The sequence below is a fragment of the Solanum verrucosum genome, unplaced genomic scaffold, assembly GCF_900185275.1.
Source record: "Solanum verrucosum unplaced genomic scaffold, falcon-dt-bn FXZP01000261.1, whole genome shotgun sequence".
NCBI classification, from domain to species: Eukaryota; Viridiplantae; Streptophyta; class Magnoliopsida; order Solanales; family Solanaceae; genus Solanum; species Solanum verrucosum.
The window spans coordinates 15,781,738-15,803,612 of record NW_026019969.1 but is presented as its reverse complement, the minus strand read 5'-3'; the positions used below and the strand labels follow the sequence as shown (position 1 = coordinate 15,803,612).

Below are 21,875 nucleotides of genomic sequence, written 5' to 3'. Positions count from 1 at the left end.
TAATGGTGCCATTCTTGTTGATAGATTACATATTATATAGATTTTAAAAAATAATATCAAACTGTATGCATAGTTAGTTTGATGACTAAGTGATGAGACATCACTCATCAGTATCTATAAGAAGCCTATAGAGCAAAGAACAAAGTTCACCTTATCTTTACCTATCTGTCTTCACTCTAAAAAACCTCTTAATTATCGGACATTTCCAAGAGTCTTTCCTCTTAAACATCGTATTTCTTGTTCCTGTTTCACACTACCCAAGAAAAAATTAGTGCTAATCGTTGGTTTAAATAAACCATTAACCATTCACTTCAACCTTCTACATTTGCTTCCAAATACTCTTTTTGAGGTAAGGACTGGCATTGACTCATCGAGATCGACTATTCAGAAAGTCTTTTCCATCAGACGACTCATTAGTGGCAAAAGGAACAATGGGTGGGTTAAATGGAAACAGCCCAAGAGCCTCTCCGAAAGCCTCTCCAAGGAAAACATTTAGCCCAAAAAACTCTCCAAGAGCTTCTCCAAGAAAAACAAACACTACTCTAAAACAACTCCTTTTAGATTCAAGGAACATGACAAGTTCTCTTGATTCTGAGACAGAGGAATTGCTTTCTCTAATATCTTACTGTTCTTTCGCATACACTTTCACTGATCCACAAGAATCCCCTTCACAACAAGATTTAAAGAGGCTAAAACTCATCCAACTCCTTTCCATCATCAAGACTCTCATAAAACCACTTGATGATCAAGTACTTTCACCCCTTTTCATAATGGTGTCATCTAATCTTTTTAGGCCACTCCCACCACCAATTCACTCTGTTGTCTCAGTATTACCAGACGACGATGATCTTGTCAGCAATCCAACACCCTCCTGGCCACATTTGCAAATCGTTTACGACATTTTCCTCAGGATTGTCAGTAGAACAAGTGTTGAATCCCTCCATATCTACATAGACCACGCTTTCCTCCTTAGTCTCCTCGCGTTATTCCAATCTGAAGATCAAAGAGAACGCGACAACTTGAAGAATGTGTTCCACAGAATCTATTCAAAGTTAACATTCTACAGACCATTCATGAGAAAGACTATGCATGATGTATTCTTGCACTATGTTTTCGAGACTGATCAAAGGCACCCTGGAATTGGAGAGCTTCTTGAAATATGGGGCACAATTATAAATGGATTTAGTGTTCCTTTGAAAGAAGAACACAAGTTTTTCTTGAATAGAGTTCTTGTCCCTTTGCATAAACCAAAAGGGATGCAAGTTTATCATAGGCAGTTGGCTTATTGTGTATCTCAGTTTGTGCAAAAAGAGCCTGAACTTGGTGAGGTTGTTATAAGAGGCATATTGAAGTACTGGCCTATTACAAATTGCCAGAAGGAAGTTCTGTTTATTGGTGAATTGGAAGAACTTGTGGAGACTGTTGATCCACAATTGTACAAGGAACTTGCCCTGCCTTTGTGCACCAAAATTACCAAGTGTTTAAACAGTTGGAACTCGCAGGTAAATTACTTTTCTTTGGACTTGGCTTACTATTCAAGATTAACCATTCTAAATTGTTCATCTTCAAATTTCAAATGTTTATTAATAATATTTGCAAATGGATTTTAAGTACTACTAAGAATTGATATAACATCTATATGAGAGAAGCCATTTTACTCCCATTTGGTGAAAGACATTTTCTGTCATACCAAACCTACACTTATTGGATTTCAATTATGTAAGAGATGATGTTGGAGTAAACTAATGGTTCTGATTTTAGGTTGCTGAACGCGCATTGTATGTGTGGAACAATGAGCAATTCTGGAAGATGGCATCACAAGCAATGGAACAAGTCTTTCCAGTTCTAGTGGAAGGGATGGAGAAGAATTTGCAAGGACATTGGAGCAAAAGTGTTCGACAATTGACAGAGAATGTGAAGGGAATGCTGGAAGCTCTTGCACCATTTCTCTATTCCAAGTGCCTTCTACAGCTTGAAATCCAAGAAGCCGGTGAACGCATAGAAGAGATGAGAAGAAAAGAAATTTGGGAAAAAATTGAAAATGCAGCAATGTAATAAGAGAACATACTGTAAATGCATTTCATACAAAAGAGGCCTTGATAGTGACTGTTTCCCACAGCATCATGTCCTCTGACTTTGCCACAATTGAATATATCCTAGGAAATATCTTCAATCGATGTGATCACCAACTGTCTATGGCTAAAAACATTTTCCCATATGGAGACAACGATACACACGATGTAACACATTTCAATAAAGGGGTGATACTTCATATTTCAAAGAAGCAATTCTCAAACAAAATTCAATAAAAAAATTAACAAACAGAAATTTCAATACAGCATCTTTGAATTTCGCATTTCATTTCTAGTTATAACTATCAAATATTTTTTCATCTTCCTATAGACGGAAACTAAAAAATAGAGCAGGATAAAAATGACATAATATTTTCTCTAAAATGGTACATACATTTTAAACCCCTCTACCAATAACCACAAAGTACAGACAACAATTATTTCTCTCGCCCACCATCGAGATCATTCATACCTCATTCGACCTCCCAACAGACCATCTCTTTTGAACCTCCAGATGAGAAGGTGGATCAACAAATTCTGAGACATCTAGCTATGATATCGTAGTCTAAAATCAACCAATGGGACCTTATAATGGAAAGATAAAATCAGGAAAAGTTGCTCTTTAACCCAATATAAAATTCTCACACCCAATTATCTTAAGATTTAGGATCGCCCCTTCAGGACAGACACCGACAAAATCAAATATAATTGTTGCATCGCACACCTGTACACTAAATTTGTCAAACCTCAGCTTCTCCAATTGTCCAGCCAACTGTAGTGCCCAAAACCAGCAGCCCTGAAGCTTTGAAAGAATAAAAATAACTTCAATCTTCAATGAGAATGTTGCCTGGAGGAAATTGAACCCAAGACTATGTTTGCTCAACATGCATGGCAACAATAACAATCTGACAATGTTAAGAGTGACACCAACGCAAAGCCAATAGAGATCCATAGATGTGAAGTGTCATACAGCAGAGATGACAACATGCATTGAAACTTGGGAGATCCACTCTGTCAATAAATAATTAAACTTGATACATCGACAACTTGTCCTTCACTGAGGGCTCCAAAGCTGACATGAACTGTTCCCAAGCACCATCCTTGAGCATCTGACAAAATATCTCCAAGCTCAGAAATAATACATTTTTTTAATCTGGTAACGACCAAGCTCAGAATAATACATTGGACATCTTTATACCCTAAATATTATACCACTGAGAGTTAGTGAGAAAAAATGAGATTGGTCTTCCTTAGTTCCCATTTCTTCACCTGATTCATCTCCAGATGAAACTAACAAATTCTAAAGATGTCCAGAACTTTTGGGAGGAAGCAACTTAAAAAGTAAAAAGGAGGAAGAAAAAGAAACAAAAAAATGTGTAGAAGAATTACTCTCCATAATTGTTTTCCTTATTTCGATAAAAAGGAAGAAGAATTACTCTGTGCTACAAAGGAAGACCAATTCACAAATTCTCAAGTAAAAATGCAATAAGACATGAAAAGATACCCGTCTAGAGCAGATGAAAAAGAAATAATTACAGTATCGGGCAATGCTTACTTGCTTATATCCCTGCAAAACCAAGCAGATTTCATTGCGTAGATCTTCACTTCTTATCTCCTGAGAAGGATCACAACATGAGGATAATAAAGAAAAAAAATATCGGAGTTTCTCTTCCACGGTTGAAAATACAGAAACTGGAAACAGAAAGCTTACATGCCAACTTGCAATGGCTTTGCACATAAAGACGAGTGAATTTAATGCACCTGATGGATTTGCCTTTACCTGAATAAATTTGAAACCAAGACACACCTGCAGTTAGATAACAACTTTTAACAGTTTTAGAAAAGAACAATTACTTGTTTCCAATTTATGAGAACTTCTTGCATTTTCTAGAATGAAGTGTAGTACTTCCAAGTATAAAGTCTAGGTTAGTGTAAAGAAATGGATCTTTGGCCTCACTCAACCCCAAAAGTTGGCTCAAGAGGTGAGGATTGCCCAAGTCATATAAAGAGACCACCCATCCCATAATTGACTGATGTGGGAATTCTTCAACACCTCAGGTCACCCCATGGCTGGATATTTGAAGTGTGGGCAATTTTAATATGGGGGTCCAACATCGTGAATGAGAATTGGGATGGGTCCTACACTGATACCATGTAAAGAAATGGATCTCGAGACTAACTCAACCCCAAAAGCTAGCTCAAAATGTGAGATTGTCCAAGCCATATAAACAGACCATCCATCCCATAATTGACCATTGCGGGACTTCTTCAACAGTTGATATAAGATCATGTGTACTGTCCTACGTTAATTCAGCTTCCAGGATGCCATCATCCATAAGTGGTCCAACAAAAGGACAGCAATTTAAAGCTTTCAATATTAGGAAATTTATAATAATTTAGCAGTATTCAGTTCTTTGTGATCTGAACCGAAGAGGCAATATCAGAAGACGAAACTACCATTGCGCATAAACCACGAAAGGCGTCTTCCTTTTCAATATCATCACGTATCCTGCCACAAAGTGAGAACAAATTGGAGGTCATCAATGAGGCATTTTGTGCATTGTAATATGCTGATCAATATTGATGCAAGAGGAGAGTCAGGAATGGGTGGGTTTTGACACATTCAGTTCTATGAAAGGAGAAGAGAAGATCACAGCTTCACATTGTGAAAGGAAGTTTTTTTCTAATCAAACAAGCTTGACAAATTAATGTGTTAGTTATGCAGCAACGAAGAATGGGTGCCAAAGATACTATCGCCTTTTATCTATGTTTTTTTCCTCTCAAAACTTGATGAGCTTGAAAAGAAAAGTAACACTATTAAAGCTAATGACATTCAACTATCTGCACTAAGACCTCCAACATGCACATCCTTTTGCATTACAGAATAATAAAAACAAAAACACATACCACGGCTTCAAAGAAAACATTATTACTTCTTACCATGTGGTATTATCAATCATTAAAATAATATTCCCACTGGTTTTTTTTATAAGGTATAATACTCCTGGTTGTCAATTAAGGCTTTGACACACCCATTAAGAACGATAAGCATTAATCATATGTATTATGCTGTAATTTGACTTAATTATTCCCATCTTTTTCTTAATTGGGTAATTAATGATTATATGGCCCTTCTTGGAATAGTAAGGGTGGAGTTGGAAAGAATATTATTAATGCTTTCTTGATTTTCTAAAGTGACAAAAATTTTGGACAATAATTTTGGCAAAGATGACACATAAAAGGGACTGAAGGGAGTATTATTTTGGAGTTCGGCAAAGTTAACAAAAAATTTGCTAAAGCGTGCGTCTCAGGAATTAGCAACCCAACTTCAGATTGACAATGTTAAGATGGAGGTATTTCAAGTCTCGCCATCAAATATATGGAGAAGAGTAAGCCAAATTAACACTCTTCAGTCAAATTTGGTCAGCATGACCACATTACTCTCTGTTTCATGCAAAAAAAGCCTACAGTTCTAAAGTTTTCAATGCATGAGCATGTAGGACTTCTAGTCACCATGAATGGAACAGCTGCAGTTGGAGTTAACTTACATAGACAGAGCAAAACACCATGTTTGCAGAAAATGCTCCATATGTGGTGACACAAGCTCCGGACAAACCCATGCAAGTCTTCCAAGGGTGATTGCGCTATTCTCTATCAGTGACTTGTTCAGACCCTTCTTAGAACCAAGTATAAAATGAGAAGAACAAAACACAATACATTTAGGCACAACATACATGCATTTTATGCATATACAAACAAACGGGATCAACCAACCAATCACAAAATATTTCAATCTTAGATAGGAAACAGATAATTACCTCAGCATGTTGAAGGATTGGTACTAAGCATGAGACTACAGTCAGGACTACTGGAGATATCTCTTTTTGGACCTGAAATTATAAAGTTCAACATCACATTTGTAGTCCATAAAACAAGACAAATGAAAATGCATATTATCTATTGGGAATCAAGTTGGCACGAAACAAGGAGCACAAACACAGTTGAAAGAAGAGAACTTGCACCTTAAATATTAAGGCAAAAAGTTCAGTGCAATCACAAATATATATTTTGCAGCTCCACGTCATTATCAATGATAAGGATCATTTTCAGACAATAACCAGTAGGCAGGAGTGCCAAATTCAACAAGACCCTCTTTACGTGGATTTGCATTGCGCTAGTATGGGTATCAGTATCATTGTATTATGTTTCATGTCGATAAATTACTTGAGTACAGTGATTTTTCAATCTGTGTTGTGAAAGGGGTTAATTGATATATTTTTGGGGAAATTATTCTATGAAAAATTGCTTGTTTAGTAACCCCATTTACATGGGATAAAGATTCTGCGGAAAAGATGTGTCACCTATGTATGTTGTTGAGGATTTTGTTTGTGTTGGATGTCTCAAGTTGCATGCTACACCTCCACCAACGTTAATTTTTTTAAGGAATGCACCACCCTGTGTATTTGATAAACTGGCCTACGTGAACTTGATTTTGAGTTTTTAGTATAACCTAGCAGTTATCCAATGGCTTATGCATGATTTTTCACAATCGGTGTCAAAATTTCAATATAATATCAATGTCAGATCAGTATTGTATTAATTATCCCTCAGTCTGCCACAAAAATATCCTCTTGCCTGGCCCCCAAGGCCTAGCTCGAGTGGCAAAAGGTGGAGGATTTGTGACTTAGGTCGCAGGTTCAAGCCCCAGACCATGCAAAGCGAAGCCCGGTATTTAAGTGGAGAAGGGTAGAGGGGCGGGCCCATTATCCACCGAGTTTAGAAGGTTGTGATTGGTCCAAAGGGTGGGTCACAGACGGATTTCTCGGTTTTCAAAAAAAAAAAAAAAAACCCTCTGGCCTGTTGGTTTATATGTTCCTTACTATAAGGGAAAGTCTGTTTTCCAAATAATGATAAAAATGTGTATCTGGGAAGGACCCATCCCCTGAGTTCCACTCAATAAACTCAATGCCTTGAGACCATTGAAACAAGAAATGGAGTAGGTTAATTGTTGGACTCCTTGCTGGTGAAGTTGTTTTATATCTATATATGATTGTACTGTCTTTTGTTGGCAAGGAGAAGAGTTTTGGGATGAAGAAACACCATTAATGGAGGTTGTAGAGCTTCAGGCTTACGGCTCACTACGTGTTTGATGAAATGCCTAAACGGCCTAAACATGAGTGTTCTTACTAATGCTAGTCCTACTTGGCATATATAGTTGTAGATTAAAGTTGCAATGGTGATTGAACATTGTTGTTCACTCAAAGTACGGAATTGAGGTATATAAGAGGCAAACCGTTGAATTCGAAATCCCGTATTCCTAAAGTGTCATGTTCCTCTTATCTTGACATCCTTCCATGTCACGTCTTTTATGACTCTTTATCTATGGGAATTATGTTATTTAACCTCTCAATAATTCAAGTATGTTAAGTTGATCCCTTCCCTGTAGAACTGTGTGTTCTTGTTATACCTTATGGAGTTATCAATATGCCTATGTGATGGTATGGTTTTCCAAACCTTATATGTATAAATAACAAAGATGATTCATAATACCCTTACTGTTTGAATGTTATTATTCATATGCTTTGCTTCACATGATATAAAAGCTAGGAATGATTCAAGTTTTAAATGCCCAGAGATTTCTTCTAGATAATAACATTTTAGTATAGGCTCTCTGTTTTTTTTATATTTCTTGTATACTCGTTTATTCCTATTTTTAATAAAAGTTAATGTTACTTGATTAAAAAGACTATTTTTTCAATTGAATTATCTACCCACGTGATTTTAGTCACAAGACCACGAGAGAACAGATGCTTCTCTGACACTAGAACCACTTCTGCAAACAGGGAAAATGACAATAATCAGATGAAATTGGGATTACAGAACACAAAAAGGTTTTCCTTGTGTTTTGCTTCCTTAAGTTTCTCTTTATTTTGATAAATAGTAGATGTTTTCATGCAGAACTACATTCTACTTACATTCAATTACTTCAGCTAATCCTGATCAAATGATCTTGTAAAGCAACAAATCTGTCAAACTTACCTTGATTGCTAATTCTCCAATTGCCCAACATGCATTGTTGGCCACAGAGATGGTTTCCTTCAGCTTGGAAGTGTTTTGCTGTAAGAGCATCTCTCGAGTAAATGACAGGGAATCAAAGAACTGGAAACACGTCAAAAAAGAGAACAGTATACCATACCAGTTGCTTAGTAGCAGCATCAAGAAATTCAACCAACCGAGGTCGCAGATGAACGGGACAAACCTAAATGCAAACAAGCAAAAGTATGTTAGCAATGAAAAGAAACACTGCATTCCCAAGCCATTCCGTTTTCCCAACAGATATCACAACGCTGACCCTATTAGGACCAGTATTAATGAAACTCACACACAGCCTGACACCTATGAAGTGGGTTTAGCTCGAAGGTTACATATAAACTTACCCTCGCAAGATCACCAAGCAAAGCAAAAGCACTCTGCCGCACATCAGGTGCATCATCCAAGCAACATTGAAGCAACAAATCCCTTAAATTACTTTGCGAAACCTACAGAAAATAATTCCATATTGAAGCATAGGTTAAAATTTGCCATGCATCTTAATATCACCATACTGAAACTTAAAACTCAACTTGAAAAAGATATAAGCAACTTGAAACTCAACGCATGCATCATTTTTGGAGGAAAAGGAATTACCAAACTCTCAACACCACTGCCAAGACCTTCAGCAAGTCCAGACAGCAGGTCCAAGCAACAAACAATGAATTCTCGGTCATATTGGAATCCAGCTTTAACAGGATCAACCTGCAACCAGACTCAGTAAAAGTGGACAGAGAAGAGAGCATATTAGAAGATGGGGTTGAAAATATGAATGAACATACTGCCTATTAAGACTTAGAAGAGGAATCCCCAGTACTGTCGCCATAAAATGCAACTATGAACTATATTAAGAGTTGAAAGGCGACGCCCCAAATTCGAAAAAGTTACAACTATAACATACTATTTTAAAATAAATAGAAGATTTAAGATGATTTCCCCAAATTCAAAAATACAAACATAATAGATTTATTATAGAGATACAGAGGGAAAAGGCTACAGAAACACAAACTCAAGAAGGTTGCAAAACTACAGTCTTGACTTCCAAGGCTTGCTCTTACGCACGCGTCGAGGGGGGGGGTGAGGGGGGGCTGTGCAATCGTGTGAATGCAGGAAACCTGGAAGGATGCTTAGAACATATAATCAAAACAGTGCAAAGTTGTCTTTCCAATAAAGTATTGGCCTCTACATGTACACGCGCAAACACACATAAGGAGGAGAAAAATGAAAAGAAGAAGGTCAGATTAGTGACAGAAAGCAGTTTGGTATCCTATTATACCTTTGCCAATAGTTGTGACTGGATGATGGTAATGCACCTCTGAAATACCGGTTGAGCAAATTGTGCAAATCCAGTACCCAAAGCCTGAAATAAGAGAATGGTTAACAACAATATATAGTCCTAAGAGGCTTATTTCTGACAGTAATTGCATATGTAGTTTTTTTTCAGCAATAAATATCTATCCAGTACAAAGTCTAGCATGGTCACATACAGTGCTACACAAATGAAACAAAAGGTATTCTTCAAGAATTTGAAGGTAAGGATCAGATTCAGGACTACACAGGGTGGTTGGTTCTCCTCCAAATAATGAAAAGTTAAAAAAGTATCAAGCTTAGTTTGGAGAGAAGGTAACCAGATTGATAAATATCCACCTAGCCATATAAATAGCATGTAAACCTCCAAATTTTGTCGAACAGATTCTTCATGTACCTCACTCCCCTCCCTTTTATATCACTGAACTTAATAACATTCAACAGCATCATTGACAAAAATACTGCAGTCATATGAAGCATTCAAAATAAACAATAGAGAAAAGCTCTTTATAATATATTAAGCTAAAATTGCCATTGTAAATCAGAGATGCAAGAGGTCCACTACTCAAATAGTTTGCAGGTCTTCAACATAGGATGGACCAATTGTCTAGTAAATGACCATTATATTTTAAATTCAGAACTTCACCAACCAACCCACCATATTATACTTAAAATTCACAACTCCACCAACCAACTGATCCCCCAAAACAAAAACAGATAAAAAAGACAAATAACAAATTAATGCACCAATTATTGCCGTCCAGAAACTATAAGATGCAGAAACATCAGACCAGAGGCTCACAAATAACAATAAGTCAAGATATTCACGCAAAAGTTCATTCACACTAATAACCATAAATAACATATCTACTTGTTTCAATTTAAAAAAATCAACCTGAGCAATTGAGGTAAAGCACTCGAGCAGTGGGAAAAGATCCTTGTCTGAATTTGGGAGTTGCTCCCACTTTCCAATTAATGGGGGCATTAAAATCTCAAGATACTTGGGCTGTCATAACCAACAAAAAGAATTAAAAAGGAAAATATTAGATATTACAAACCTACAAAATTTCTTAAACATAACTTGAAATCATCAAGTAAGAGGAGTACTGACACGTTAAATAAAACAGAAAGAGTGAGCTACATGATTAAACCAACCTGATTAAGTTCCCCTCCAACTGCATCTGCCAACGTTCCAATGGCATCGTACACTATTCTAAGGTTCCGTCTCTACGAACACATAAAAGTTCATACACTGTTAACAAATGGAAATACAATATGGTGTCACCAATGTTCAGAAGACAAACAGACCTGGTATTTTCCGAAAGCACACATCAAGTGTTGCAAAATGATTTCCAAGCATGGGGCTAACTCTTCCGCAGCTTCCTACAAAAAGTAAACCATCAGTTAGGTACAGATAAAGCAGAAGCTGAATATCACAAACAGCTTATCACTACGACCTCTTCAAGAGTAGCAAAGGCTGAACAAGCAGCTTCTTGCACTCGTTTATTATCATCCAATACTCTCCGTAAAAGACCCATTAAAATTTTGTTGAATTGTTCACGCCCATCTTGATGATCAGTGCCCTAAAAGAAAGTCAAACAAACAGAAGGAAGACTTAGAAATTATCTAGTGACACTAGCATATCACAAAAAACGTATTTATTTCCAGTCAAACAGAGGAACCATAGATAAAAAAAAGGTAAAAAGAAAAACTCAAACAGCAAATAGAAATTCAACAGTCGGAGTGTCGGACAAGAGAAAGTAATGCAAGATAACGTTTTTCTTAAGAGGACCTAGTGCGGGACAACTTACCCAAGCTAACATATAGCATTAAGTATATATGATCATTATTTGATAATTAGGAAGCACACAACTAGAATAACATTCAATATCACGGCATCAATATTAGTCAGATATGCAAGACCACATTGGCCAGTTCATCTAAGGCCTCATTTGTTTTCATTAAGATTAAGATGTCTGAATATTAAGATGTACATTAAGATTAAGGTGTGCATTAAGATTAAGATGTTAGAATCTGATTGCACATTTGAATATTAAGATGTACTTTCTAGGTCTGAACACTGAATCATTAAGATTGTTTGTTTTCAATATCTGAATGTGCATAATTTATTTATTTTTAAAAAAATAGGAATTAAACATTATATCAATAAAAGTTATAATCCAAACCCAAGATAACTTCTTCCAAAAAATTGTTTCAAGAATAAGATTATAACCCACCCCAGGAAAAAATGATTTATTTACTTTCTCAAACATTTTTTTCTCAAGAAACAATGATAACTTCTTCCAAAGAAGTTTTGGCAACAAACGAATTGTGGCAAGAAGAGTTCTTCATAAATATCAATTCACCCAAGAATATTGCATATATTAAAAATATTAGATAAATACTTGTAAAAGCTTGTGAAAACTTACTTATTCAAAAGAAAAAAAAATGGTATTTGGTTGGAAAAGGAGAGGAAGAAACTTGAAACTTGCCCAAAAGAGAAGAAAGGAAGAAGAGAACTTGTTTATGAAAGAAAACTTATTATTTTAATAGAGTCTGAATGGTATTAAAACTTTGTTATAGATCTGATTCATTCAGACTCATTAAGACCGATTAAGAGGCTTTTTTTAAAAAAAGAAACAAATGGGCTGAATCTGAATGATTAATATTCAGACCTAAAAACCAAATTCTCTTCTTCCTTTAATTGAACATAAATTTAAATAATAAAAATAAACTTAATATTCAGACATCTTAATGAAAACTATTTTCTTGTGATATAGCAATATCCATGCACATTTACAACTGAACTATCAAAACATTGCTACAACTACATCTACTTCAGGAGAACAGCAATAGACCCTGAAACCAGAACATACCATAGGATTGTGGAGAAGAATTTGACCCAAGAAAGATTGGTGTAGGATTGCTAGACTCTATTCAAATATGATGGCCAATACAATCACAACTATGATATATTTGCTTTTCATTAGCTTTGATCTAGAGAAGGAGCACTAATTACCAACCTGAACAATATATTTGCTGAAGCGGGACAGCGTCCAACAGGAAATGCTTCGTATTAGAGGAAACTTGTCATCTAAAAGTGGGATGAGAAAGCTAATGATCTGAATGGGAAAAAGAAAAAGAATGAAAAGCATGAAAGGATACAATAGAAAATAAGTTCCTTCAATATGTGCATATCTCAGACAAAATCTATTACATAACATTTCACACAGTTTATGCACCAACTCTTACATTAATATGAAATTCACCTACAGGAAGCTTGTCAATAATAGGTTTACCTCCGATAAATGAGGGAAAAGTCCATTTATGCAGCCCTCGGCGATAGCACCCAGAACTAGCACAGCTGCTTCCCTTTCCTTCCAGACTTCATCATTAGAACATGACAATTTAGCCTGTTCAGATACAAGAAAGTTGCTGCATATCAGATCCATTTACAGCGAACTACTAGCACAAAAGGTCAAAGGGCAATAACTTCAGTTCCTAGTTTCTCTTGTTTCCTTTATTCATCACTAGTATGATCAGAGTTTCTTCCAAGATGATAAAACTTTACTTCTTCAGATTCATGCAATATTGATCCTCTTAGAGAATTACGGCTTAGAAGGAAGAGTTCTGCCATTGTCATGGCTAGCAACCACGAATATGATGAGAACAGATGCATTATAAATGACAATATTTTCTTCCCTTTGTTTTGAATGTTAAGGAAATGAACCTTGGGACTAACTCAACCCCAAAGGCTAGCTAGCTCATGAGGGGAGAATTTCCCAAGACCATATATAAGGAGACCAAGGACACCTTATTCCACGGATGTAGGATCCCAACAAAAATTGAACTATAATATTTTCACAAACATCATTTATCTATAGAATATTGACACATAAAACCTATAATTTTGACCAATTTCAAGGAATTACTACAAATCAACATCAGGATGCGCGCACCTGAGTGAAGAGTTTCCTTTCTTTACGCACACAGATAGAAATGAAAGAAGGGAAAGGATAGCTGAGTTCATATTAAACATAATTAATCACCTGAACGACAGGCATCAACGTGGGTAGAATATCATCACCAAACACATTAGAGAGAATGTCCAGAGCAGCTGCACTACACTTACGTAAATTCCACACATTTACGATGTCTTCATCCTATAATTAGAAAAGAAAGCATAACAGTGGTGTCAAAGGCCATTCAAAAGTGAGCATTAAATAAGAAATTCATTGGTTACAAGTAAACCACATACATCGTCTTCACCATCCTCGGAACCATGAAAACGTGAAGAATGAAATCGAGGTTTGATGTCCTGTCCACAATGATTTCCAGTGTAATTATTTTCTAGTTTCCAAAAGAGTAAGCATCACTTTTTCAGCAAAAAAAAAGAAAAGAAAAAAAGAAATGGCAACCAAACCTGATCACGATCTGGCAGAGATCCATCCTCCTGCAATAACGTAATAATGTTTGGCTAAGCAAAAACAAACCACAACATAATACTTCGTACTTATTTGAAAATCTAAGTATGAATCAGACACCAAACCTCAGCCTCCAAAAGTGACTCATCGTCATCAGCATATACCATGTTAGACAGCAAAACCTAAAAAGTGGTGCAGGAAATATTACACTAATGCAAAATAATATGCTCTCACAAAAGACCCATATACCCATATGGCTTTGGAAACAAACAGACATAAACCTGTGAATAAAGCATACCGGAATCAATCGTGGCAAGAATTCTCTCAAGTTCTCAGGTGGCAACTGAGCATCACAGTATGCGGACCTGTCAATGATGCACACCAAATCATATTTGACAAGTGAAATAAATTCATGACAGAAGATTCCCAAATAATACATAATCTGTTCAAGACATAATTAAAATAAACGAAAATGTATTTCCCCTAACAACTTAAGCTTTTAGATGAGATGGTCAAGCATTGGTATCACATGGCTTTGTCGTTGTGCTTCTCAATGTTAGCCCCTTGTATTATGTTGGCCATACTCCAGTGGTCTAACTTGGGCGTGCAGGGAGTGTCAAGTCCCACATTGGCTGCGGGAATGAGTTGTGATCTCCTTATATGGTCTTGGCAATCCTACCCTCATGAACTAGCTTTTGAGGTTGAGTTAAGCTCAAGATCCATTTTTTCACATGATATCAAAGCAAGCAGCGGTCATCTGTTCGAGTCTTACCGCCACTCGTTATCAAAAATAATTCACGTGTTTGGCCCATAAAAAAGTTCAGGCCCGCAGGTGAGAGAGCGTGTTGATGACATAATTAAGAAAATAGTGATCTTTCTATCAGTTTAACATTTCAGATGAAATGGTAACACTTAAACAAAATCAACAAATTCTCAACCAGAAATTGAGAGTTTTTCAAAGAAAAATAAATAGGTAAAAGCAAAAGACTGCAAGCACCTAAGAGCATAATTCATTCATGAACCCAACTATGAAAAAGAGGAAGATATAACAGGTAGAACTAGATAACCTCAAGAAAATCGACCCGTTTGTTGGTGAGATTCTTAGGTGACATAACATTTTCCACTTTATTCACATAATGAAAAATAAAATCCCTTAGGTGGGAACTCCTTTTTAGGCTCTACCACACTATTGCTTTTCTTAGAAGGTAAAATGGTCATCCCTAACATTATTTCTATGCTACACTTCCATATTACAAGGTAACTGAATAGGTTAGCAATGCCATCAGATCAAACTTCAAACAACCAGTATTTTTAAACTCATTATCCCTCTACCATAATATCTAAACAGCAAAGGGGCAAATATACCCCTGTACTATAGTAAATAGTTTAAATATACCCCTAGTTATATACCCCTTCTGTTATACTTTGGGGCTAAATATACCCTTATGACTACCAGAGGACACATGGACGGCTAAGATTAAAAGAACTATTTAATTTAAAATAAATCAAATTCGGATATAACCCGCCCACCCCAATAATTTAACCCAATTTAATCTATAACATTGACCCACCCAATTTATCTTTCAAACAAAGAAAGCTAATATCCGATTGAGTTCCTCTGATTTGGGCATATAGACTCAATTGAATTTAAAAAATTGACTGCACGCCTCATACGTGTTTGTAGAATAAAATTTTGTCCATTAACTTTATGTTCATATAATTAGACTAGTGTGTAAAGAGCTGAATAGTCTTCTTTGGCAAATTAAAATTGGGGCATGGCACTAACAATAAGATTGATTCTTTCTTTGCTCATTTTAATGGTGCAAATTTGTGATGCTCAACAGATATGAAAGCTTCAAAATCCACGATTGATGGATTGCAGAATTGATAGAAATTATCAGTTTGGTGACCCATTTTCCGATACCGGGAACTGCCTGAGAGAGAGCTATTGTAGAACTCATTATTGGTGTAGAAAGCTTCCTTTTGGAATGAATTTTTACCAGAATGCAACTGAGTGTTGTTCTAATGGCATGCTCATCATTGATTTCATAGGTATGAATTGAATGTTTCAATCCCCAATTACTATATTTGATGATTTTTGTGTTTTAATTTCTCTCTTATAATATACAACCATTGAATCTGGTCTTCCTCTCCTAAATCCGTACAAGGATGAAAATGCAGAATTTAGACATGCATAAAGAGGTACCAGTTCGCAGACCCTCTTTGATTGCCGGAGAAAACTCAATCGGACATTAGCTTTCTTTGTTTTAAAGATAAATTGGGTGGGTCAATGTTATAGATTAGGTTGGGTGATTAGGTCGGGTTAAATTATTGGGGCGGGCGGGTTATATCCGAATTTGATATATTTTAAATTAAATAGTTCTTTTTAATCTTAGCCGTCCATGTGTCCTCTGTTAGTCATAAGGGTATATTTAGCCCCAAAGAATAACATAAGGGGTATATTTAGCCCAAAAGTATAACTAGAGGTATATTTAAACTATTTCCCTGACAGGGGTATATTTGGCCCTTTGCCGATATCTAAAACAATTTGTTTGGTCCTTCCCTCCCAAATAAGTATTTCCTATTTATAGGTTTCCAAACTAATTTATTCTCCCCCTCCATCAAAGGGAAGTACTTGTATAAATGATACTAACTAGTTGCGATAAAAAGGTTAGTCATTTTGGGCTCAATTACACTAAGTACCACGCTTGACAAATATCTTTCAAGATTACATAGAGATTATATGACAAAAGATTTAGAGAATACCTATTTTTTGATAACAGATAAATTATTGATTACTAGAATAAAAGGAGACCAAAATTAATATCAAGGATTGCTATCACCGACCCCAATGAGCTTGACATTAAGGCGTAGTTATTGTATGTTCTCTCTCCATCTGTCAAAATTTATTTTCTATTTACTCCTAGTATCATAAAATGATTTAACTATTGTTTTACAGACATTTCCTACAATAGTCTAGTTCAACTTCTTTGTCTACTCCCCATGCTAGCTAACATTTTTCTAACAATATGCTATATCCAAAATATATCACGTTGAAAATGCATGGGGCACATGTGGGCTCTAATATTTTGCATAGCTCTGGAACAAATAAACTTGAAGATTGAGTTCTGGTCCATTCAAGTAAATGAAACATAGGCATGCTTTAAAAAGCGAGACACTGTATTCAATTACCCAAAGGCTGTAAAATCTTACAGCCAACATAAGTACATAAACATGTCACCAAAGCTTCCCAGTTCATGTTAACTAAAGGACCATCTCTATGGTTCTATCATTGATTTTACCAACAAGAGAAATGAAATCTATTGCACAATTTTGAAAGATAATTTGTTCTCAAAGCAAAGGTTACTAAAGCATCCAAACAGATCTTCTTCTTTCCCCGCTTGACATGATATGATGCCAGTGAGAAATATGGATATTTTAAATGAAGCATCAAGGGGAGTTACCAAAATTCACAAGCTTCGAGCGCCACTTCTTCATCTGGATCCTTGTTGACTTGCAATATATATTCCAAAACATTCCTCAAGTGTGGCTGTGTCAAAGCATCAAAAGTTGATCAAGAACATGTAAAAAAAAAGAGGAGTGTGATGTTCCATACTCTCAAGGAAAGACCACAAAAGGCTGCTAAACTGTTCAGTTTTTTTTCCTAAATATTATTGCAGATCATATATAAGTAATACTTCCACAATGAATTTAACTTCCACACAGTGTCCTAATATATAGGATTCATATCGACAACACTAACTATTTTGAAAATGATGCATAGTTGATTGTTTGATTGATTGACAGCGTACAAGTGATGCTGCATTTTGCAACCAGACCCCAAAACCCAATAAGACATAACTAGATTCTTGGTGCAGTTCATTGACATCTTTACTTATTTAAAGGACAAAGAGAAGACAAGAATAAGACCAGAAGCAATCAAAAACTGCAAATCATTACACAGTTAAGAACTTATTTCCCATTCTCCAAAAAAATGTGGTTAAAAACCTATTTCTTCATAATGTTTATTATACATTATTTAAAATTTCATAACTTCTAGAAATCTGGAACAATTGTCCATACCCAAAAGCAAGTGTGAGCGGAAAAGAGATATGAGAAAGAGAATAGAGACAATTTAGAATAGAAAGAGATGCACCTCCAAAACGGCAGGACGAACTTCAATTAGTTGAACAAATGCCGCACAAACCTGTTGAACAACGCAAATTGAGTAAATGGTGACACCAAAAGAAAACTTTCTACAATGGTGAAATCGCAGAGAAAGAGTTCTAAAACCTCTTTTGCAGGTGATAATGTTTGCAAAACATGCATTTTGTAGAGAAAATTAATAAAGAAAAAAGTGATAAGAAGCAGAACAATCGGGTCAACTGGCAAAACACTGTCCCAGTAGACTAACAGACAATTAAATATCCAACTCTCATCATACTTGACATGGAAACCATAGACTAACACGGAAAAAATTTAAGTTGTAATAGACTTACAAATTTTTTTATTTATTTTTTTGATAACCGAGAAATCCGTTTGTGACCCACCCTTTGGACCAATCACAGTCTTCTAAACTCGGTGGATAATGGGCCCATCCCTCTACCCTTCTCCACTTATATACCAGGCATCGCTTTGCGCGGTGTGGGGCTTGAACCTGCGACCTAAGCCATAAATCTTCCACATTTTTCCACTTGAGCTAAGCCTTGGGGGCAAATAGACTTACAAATTTACCATCTTATAACCAAGCTAAATAACTCAGAAAGCGACTGATCAGAAAAAACACAGAAAGCAACAGCCCATCCTCCAGATGTACTAGAAAGGACTGCTTTAGCTGTTAGAAGTTCATTAGAAACATGATCTGTGAACTAGAAGTCATAAATTTCCTGACAGAATTAGTTCAGTCTTACAAGGTCAATCCATCTTGCTGAAGTGTCATAAATAGCTGTAAATTGAATGATATAAATGGTATCTTTTATTATGTGCATCACTTTACTCTAAAGATGCAACTCATAAGCATGAGTCACACCACCCACAAGCAGGAATTACAACAAAAAGCAAATTTGTCACCAATAAGGAGAAATCAAACAGGCAGATTAGATATTACATCAGTCCCTTACCAATTTCCGCACTTCTGGAGCAGGGTCGTTGGCAAGAAGAAACAAGCCTTGAAGGTATTTATCCATGGATAGATGCAAAATCTAAAACAAGAACACTAACCAAATGAGTAAAGAGGTGAAAATGGCACATGGCAATAGAAAGAAAACAACTTGATGGTACTCACTTTAGGCATCAGCATTATATATTGATTCACAGAACTCAATGACAGCTTTCTGAGAGAAGCATGAGGCGACTGGAAAAGCTGTTCATTGAAAGATCAAGTTAGAATGATACTATAAATCCAGCACTGACTGACAAATTAACAGCAAACTATATGATAAAATAAGCAACCAAATCAAAATCTAGACAAATAAGGGAATAACAATAAGGAAGTAATTAGTTTACCAGGAGAAACCTTGGAAGGAAAACAGTAATGGGTCGTTCAGATAATCCAGAAATATCAGAATCAAGGAGTTGTGGGACATCCTCGCAGATCTGCATTAAAAAAATGTTCAGCATGCCAATTAAGTATTAGTATGAACAAAACACAGATCTGACACATGTCCACTTTCGCAATTTTGACCATGTTACAATGTAAGGAGAGACAAAGATCATTACCTTTACAACATATGCTGCAAATAGAACTTAGCAATCATGAGGGTCTCATGTAACGAACACAATACAGAAGAAAAAGAATTTACTTTTCATTATAGTTGTGCAACAATTTGCAGTATCCATTGTCAACAAGGTTCACACTGTGTCCACTGTACTGTGGATACTATTAAGTGAAATGCACGATAAATAACAGAAAATGGTACCTTTGATAAAGCATCCATGGCTCCTTCCACATGGTTTACATCACTACTATCCAAGCTACTAACAAGTGCCTGTAGCAACTCTGGCCATCCAGCAACTCCGTCTATCTGTACAAGAACACTAATGATGGTTCCAGCTGTGGACCTAATGTGTCTATCTGCTGCCCCTAGAGAAGGTAGCAACTCTGATTTTATGTATTGCTGGTTAGCAAGAGGCATGTTCTGGAATGCAGATCTCAGGTTATTTTTCAATAGCAACCCAGCTGCCTGCCGAATGTCAACTGACTTTCCCTGTTATAAAGTCCAACCAGATAGTTGAGAGAGAGAAAAAACTGTAGATTTCCAAAAATCATAGCACGTTTAGGCAAAAACCAATCCCCATTGCCATATGCACAATACCATCTTCCATACATTAAATCACATGTCAGTACAAGCCATCTTCTTACTGTAATGAAATTAACAATATGCTGGGGAACCAAGAAAGTTAAATTCCTATAGAATATCAAGGAATGAAATAAAGAGAAAGAACTGGCAGTATCCCATAAAGAAAACTTGGCACTAAACGCAATATTTAAGTCTCATCAATAATGTCCAAAGATCAATTCACTATCAAGAAAGCACATAGGGATGACTTATGCAACAAATTAAGTTCAATACACATTGCTAAAAAGTCAATTCAGCTCACATAGGGACAAATTCCCTAAGAAAAAAAATCAAATCATAACCAGTTCAACTAGCAAGCTTCATACAAGAAAAACCTCACTAAAAAGGAATCAATCCCCTAAAATTGAATTTATTCAGTAAAATTATCAATAGATAAAAGAATTGAGAATAATGAGTAAAGTACCTCGGCACGAGCGAAGATAAAGGCGAGATAGTTATTGAAATCTGGAAACTGAGAGTAGTGTTGAAGTTGTTGCCAAATCTGAGAATTATCTGAAGTCGGAGACATTTGTTGCTCCAATAATCCACAGATCTCCTTGAAACCTTGCTCTTGTGGCTGCCATGTTCCAGTCGCCGCCATCTTCCGATAACAGTGATCGGAGCAACGGGATATTATTATTTTTTCCCGACGAGTTTTTTACAGAGAGAAAAAAAGACGAGGAGGCTTCTGTGTTTTTCAAAAGAGGGGTTTGGGGCATTTGTAGGAAGTGTGATCAGGTGTGTGAGGGTTTACGCCTTTATGGTGTGACGCAATTAAGGGACCGTGTGGGTCAATGATTAGCCTCCGAGACATGTGCGTACCTGTGTAGTGGAGACTGGAGCCGACCTTTTGTCCGACTTGTATTATTCCCTTCTTTTTTCATTTATTTATTTTCTTAAAATAATAATAAAATAAAATAAAAAAGATACAGTAAAACTTTTTGGGTTTAAACAATAATTACTATACTGCAAGTTTAGGGAATTCTTATTTTACTGTTTTAACTTTTTTTAGATCGTCACTTTTGAAAGCATGAGGATCAAAAGTTTGTCATTAAGCTTTTAGCCTAGAGATTTGGGGTAGAGTTTGGATTATAATTTCAAACATCTGTTTATTATAGTTTTTGAAAATATATTTCATTTTTATATAAAAAAAAAAAAAACAAGAAACATGATTAATACTTATAAATTCTAAAAAATTATTAGCACAAAATTATTATTTTTATAATGAACTAGAAAAATACATTATCTAAAAATCATAGCACGGTATTTCAACAAAAAATATTAATCGCACAATTACCAATTAATACAATTAGTTACGAAGCTCCATCAATATAAAAAATAAAATAACAATGGTAATAACTAACTATTATTTAATACATTTTTTTTTCAAATTATATAAATAATGTGTTTATCGCGAATATACGTTTTCAGAACATGATTGTGTTTAATGAGGGAAAATGATCAATATAATTAGGTGAAATCATAAATAGATGAACTTTTTAATAAAAGTTTTGGGTAAATTTAAACAAGCTCAGATAATTATTTTTTGGCCCAAGAATTACTTCTTCTTCTTTTTATAGATTTTTGAATTCTTGATTTTTCTGGCCCAAAAAGAAAAAAGGTCAATCCAACCAACCTCTTTG

The 21,875-nt window shown here is 35.7% G+C and overlaps 2 protein-coding genes across 3 annotated transcripts; one reads left to right on the top strand and one right to left on the bottom strand.

Annotated features, from left to right (window-relative positions):
- Nucleotides 1-431: 431 nt before the first annotated feature.
- LOC125815116 (serine/threonine protein phosphatase 2A 57 kDa regulatory subunit B' beta isoform-like) lies at nucleotides 432-2,079 on the top strand. The gene is made up of 2 exons (XM_049494498.1): nucleotides 432-1,502; nucleotides 1,762-2,079. The coding sequence occupies exons 1-2, from the start codon at nucleotides 432-434 to the stop codon at nucleotides 2,053-2,055; spliced, it is 1,365 nt and encodes a 454-aa protein (XP_049350455.1). The 3' UTR covers nucleotides 2,056-2,079.
- A 251-nt stretch (nucleotides 2,080-2,330) lies between these two features.
- Nucleotides 2,331-20,901, bottom strand: LOC125816608 (transportin-1). 2 transcript variants are annotated; one of them, XM_049496221.1, is made up of 29 exons: nucleotides 20,657-20,901; nucleotides 19,813-20,100; nucleotides 19,400-19,489; nucleotides 19,179-19,256; nucleotides 19,015-19,095; nucleotides 18,051-18,101; nucleotides 17,359-17,444; nucleotides 14,193-14,259; nucleotides 14,020-14,076; nucleotides 13,894-13,923; nucleotides 13,729-13,788; nucleotides 13,520-13,633; nucleotides 12,770-12,883; nucleotides 12,494-12,592; nucleotides 10,928-11,053; nucleotides 10,779-10,853; nucleotides 10,626-10,697; nucleotides 10,366-10,476; nucleotides 9,439-9,522; nucleotides 8,760-8,867; nucleotides 8,510-8,611; nucleotides 8,269-8,331; nucleotides 8,112-8,189; nucleotides 5,891-5,962; nucleotides 5,621-5,748; nucleotides 4,530-4,581; nucleotides 3,784-3,852; nucleotides 3,628-3,687; nucleotides 2,331-3,181 (listed from the first exon to the last, which is right to left on the bottom strand). In XM_049496221.1, exons 1-29 carry the CDS (start codon nucleotides 20,831-20,833, stop codon nucleotides 3,098-3,100), a joined length of 2,676 nt encoding a protein of 891 aa, XP_049352178.1. In that variant the 5' UTR covers nucleotides 20,834-20,901; the 3' UTR covers nucleotides 2,331-3,097. The 2 variants fall into 2 exon arrangements, with proteins under 2 accessions (XP_049352178.1, XP_049352179.1); XM_049496222.1 differs by having other exon boundaries at nucleotides 5,621-5,745.
- Between the last annotated feature and the right edge of the window lie 974 nt (nucleotides 20,902-21,875).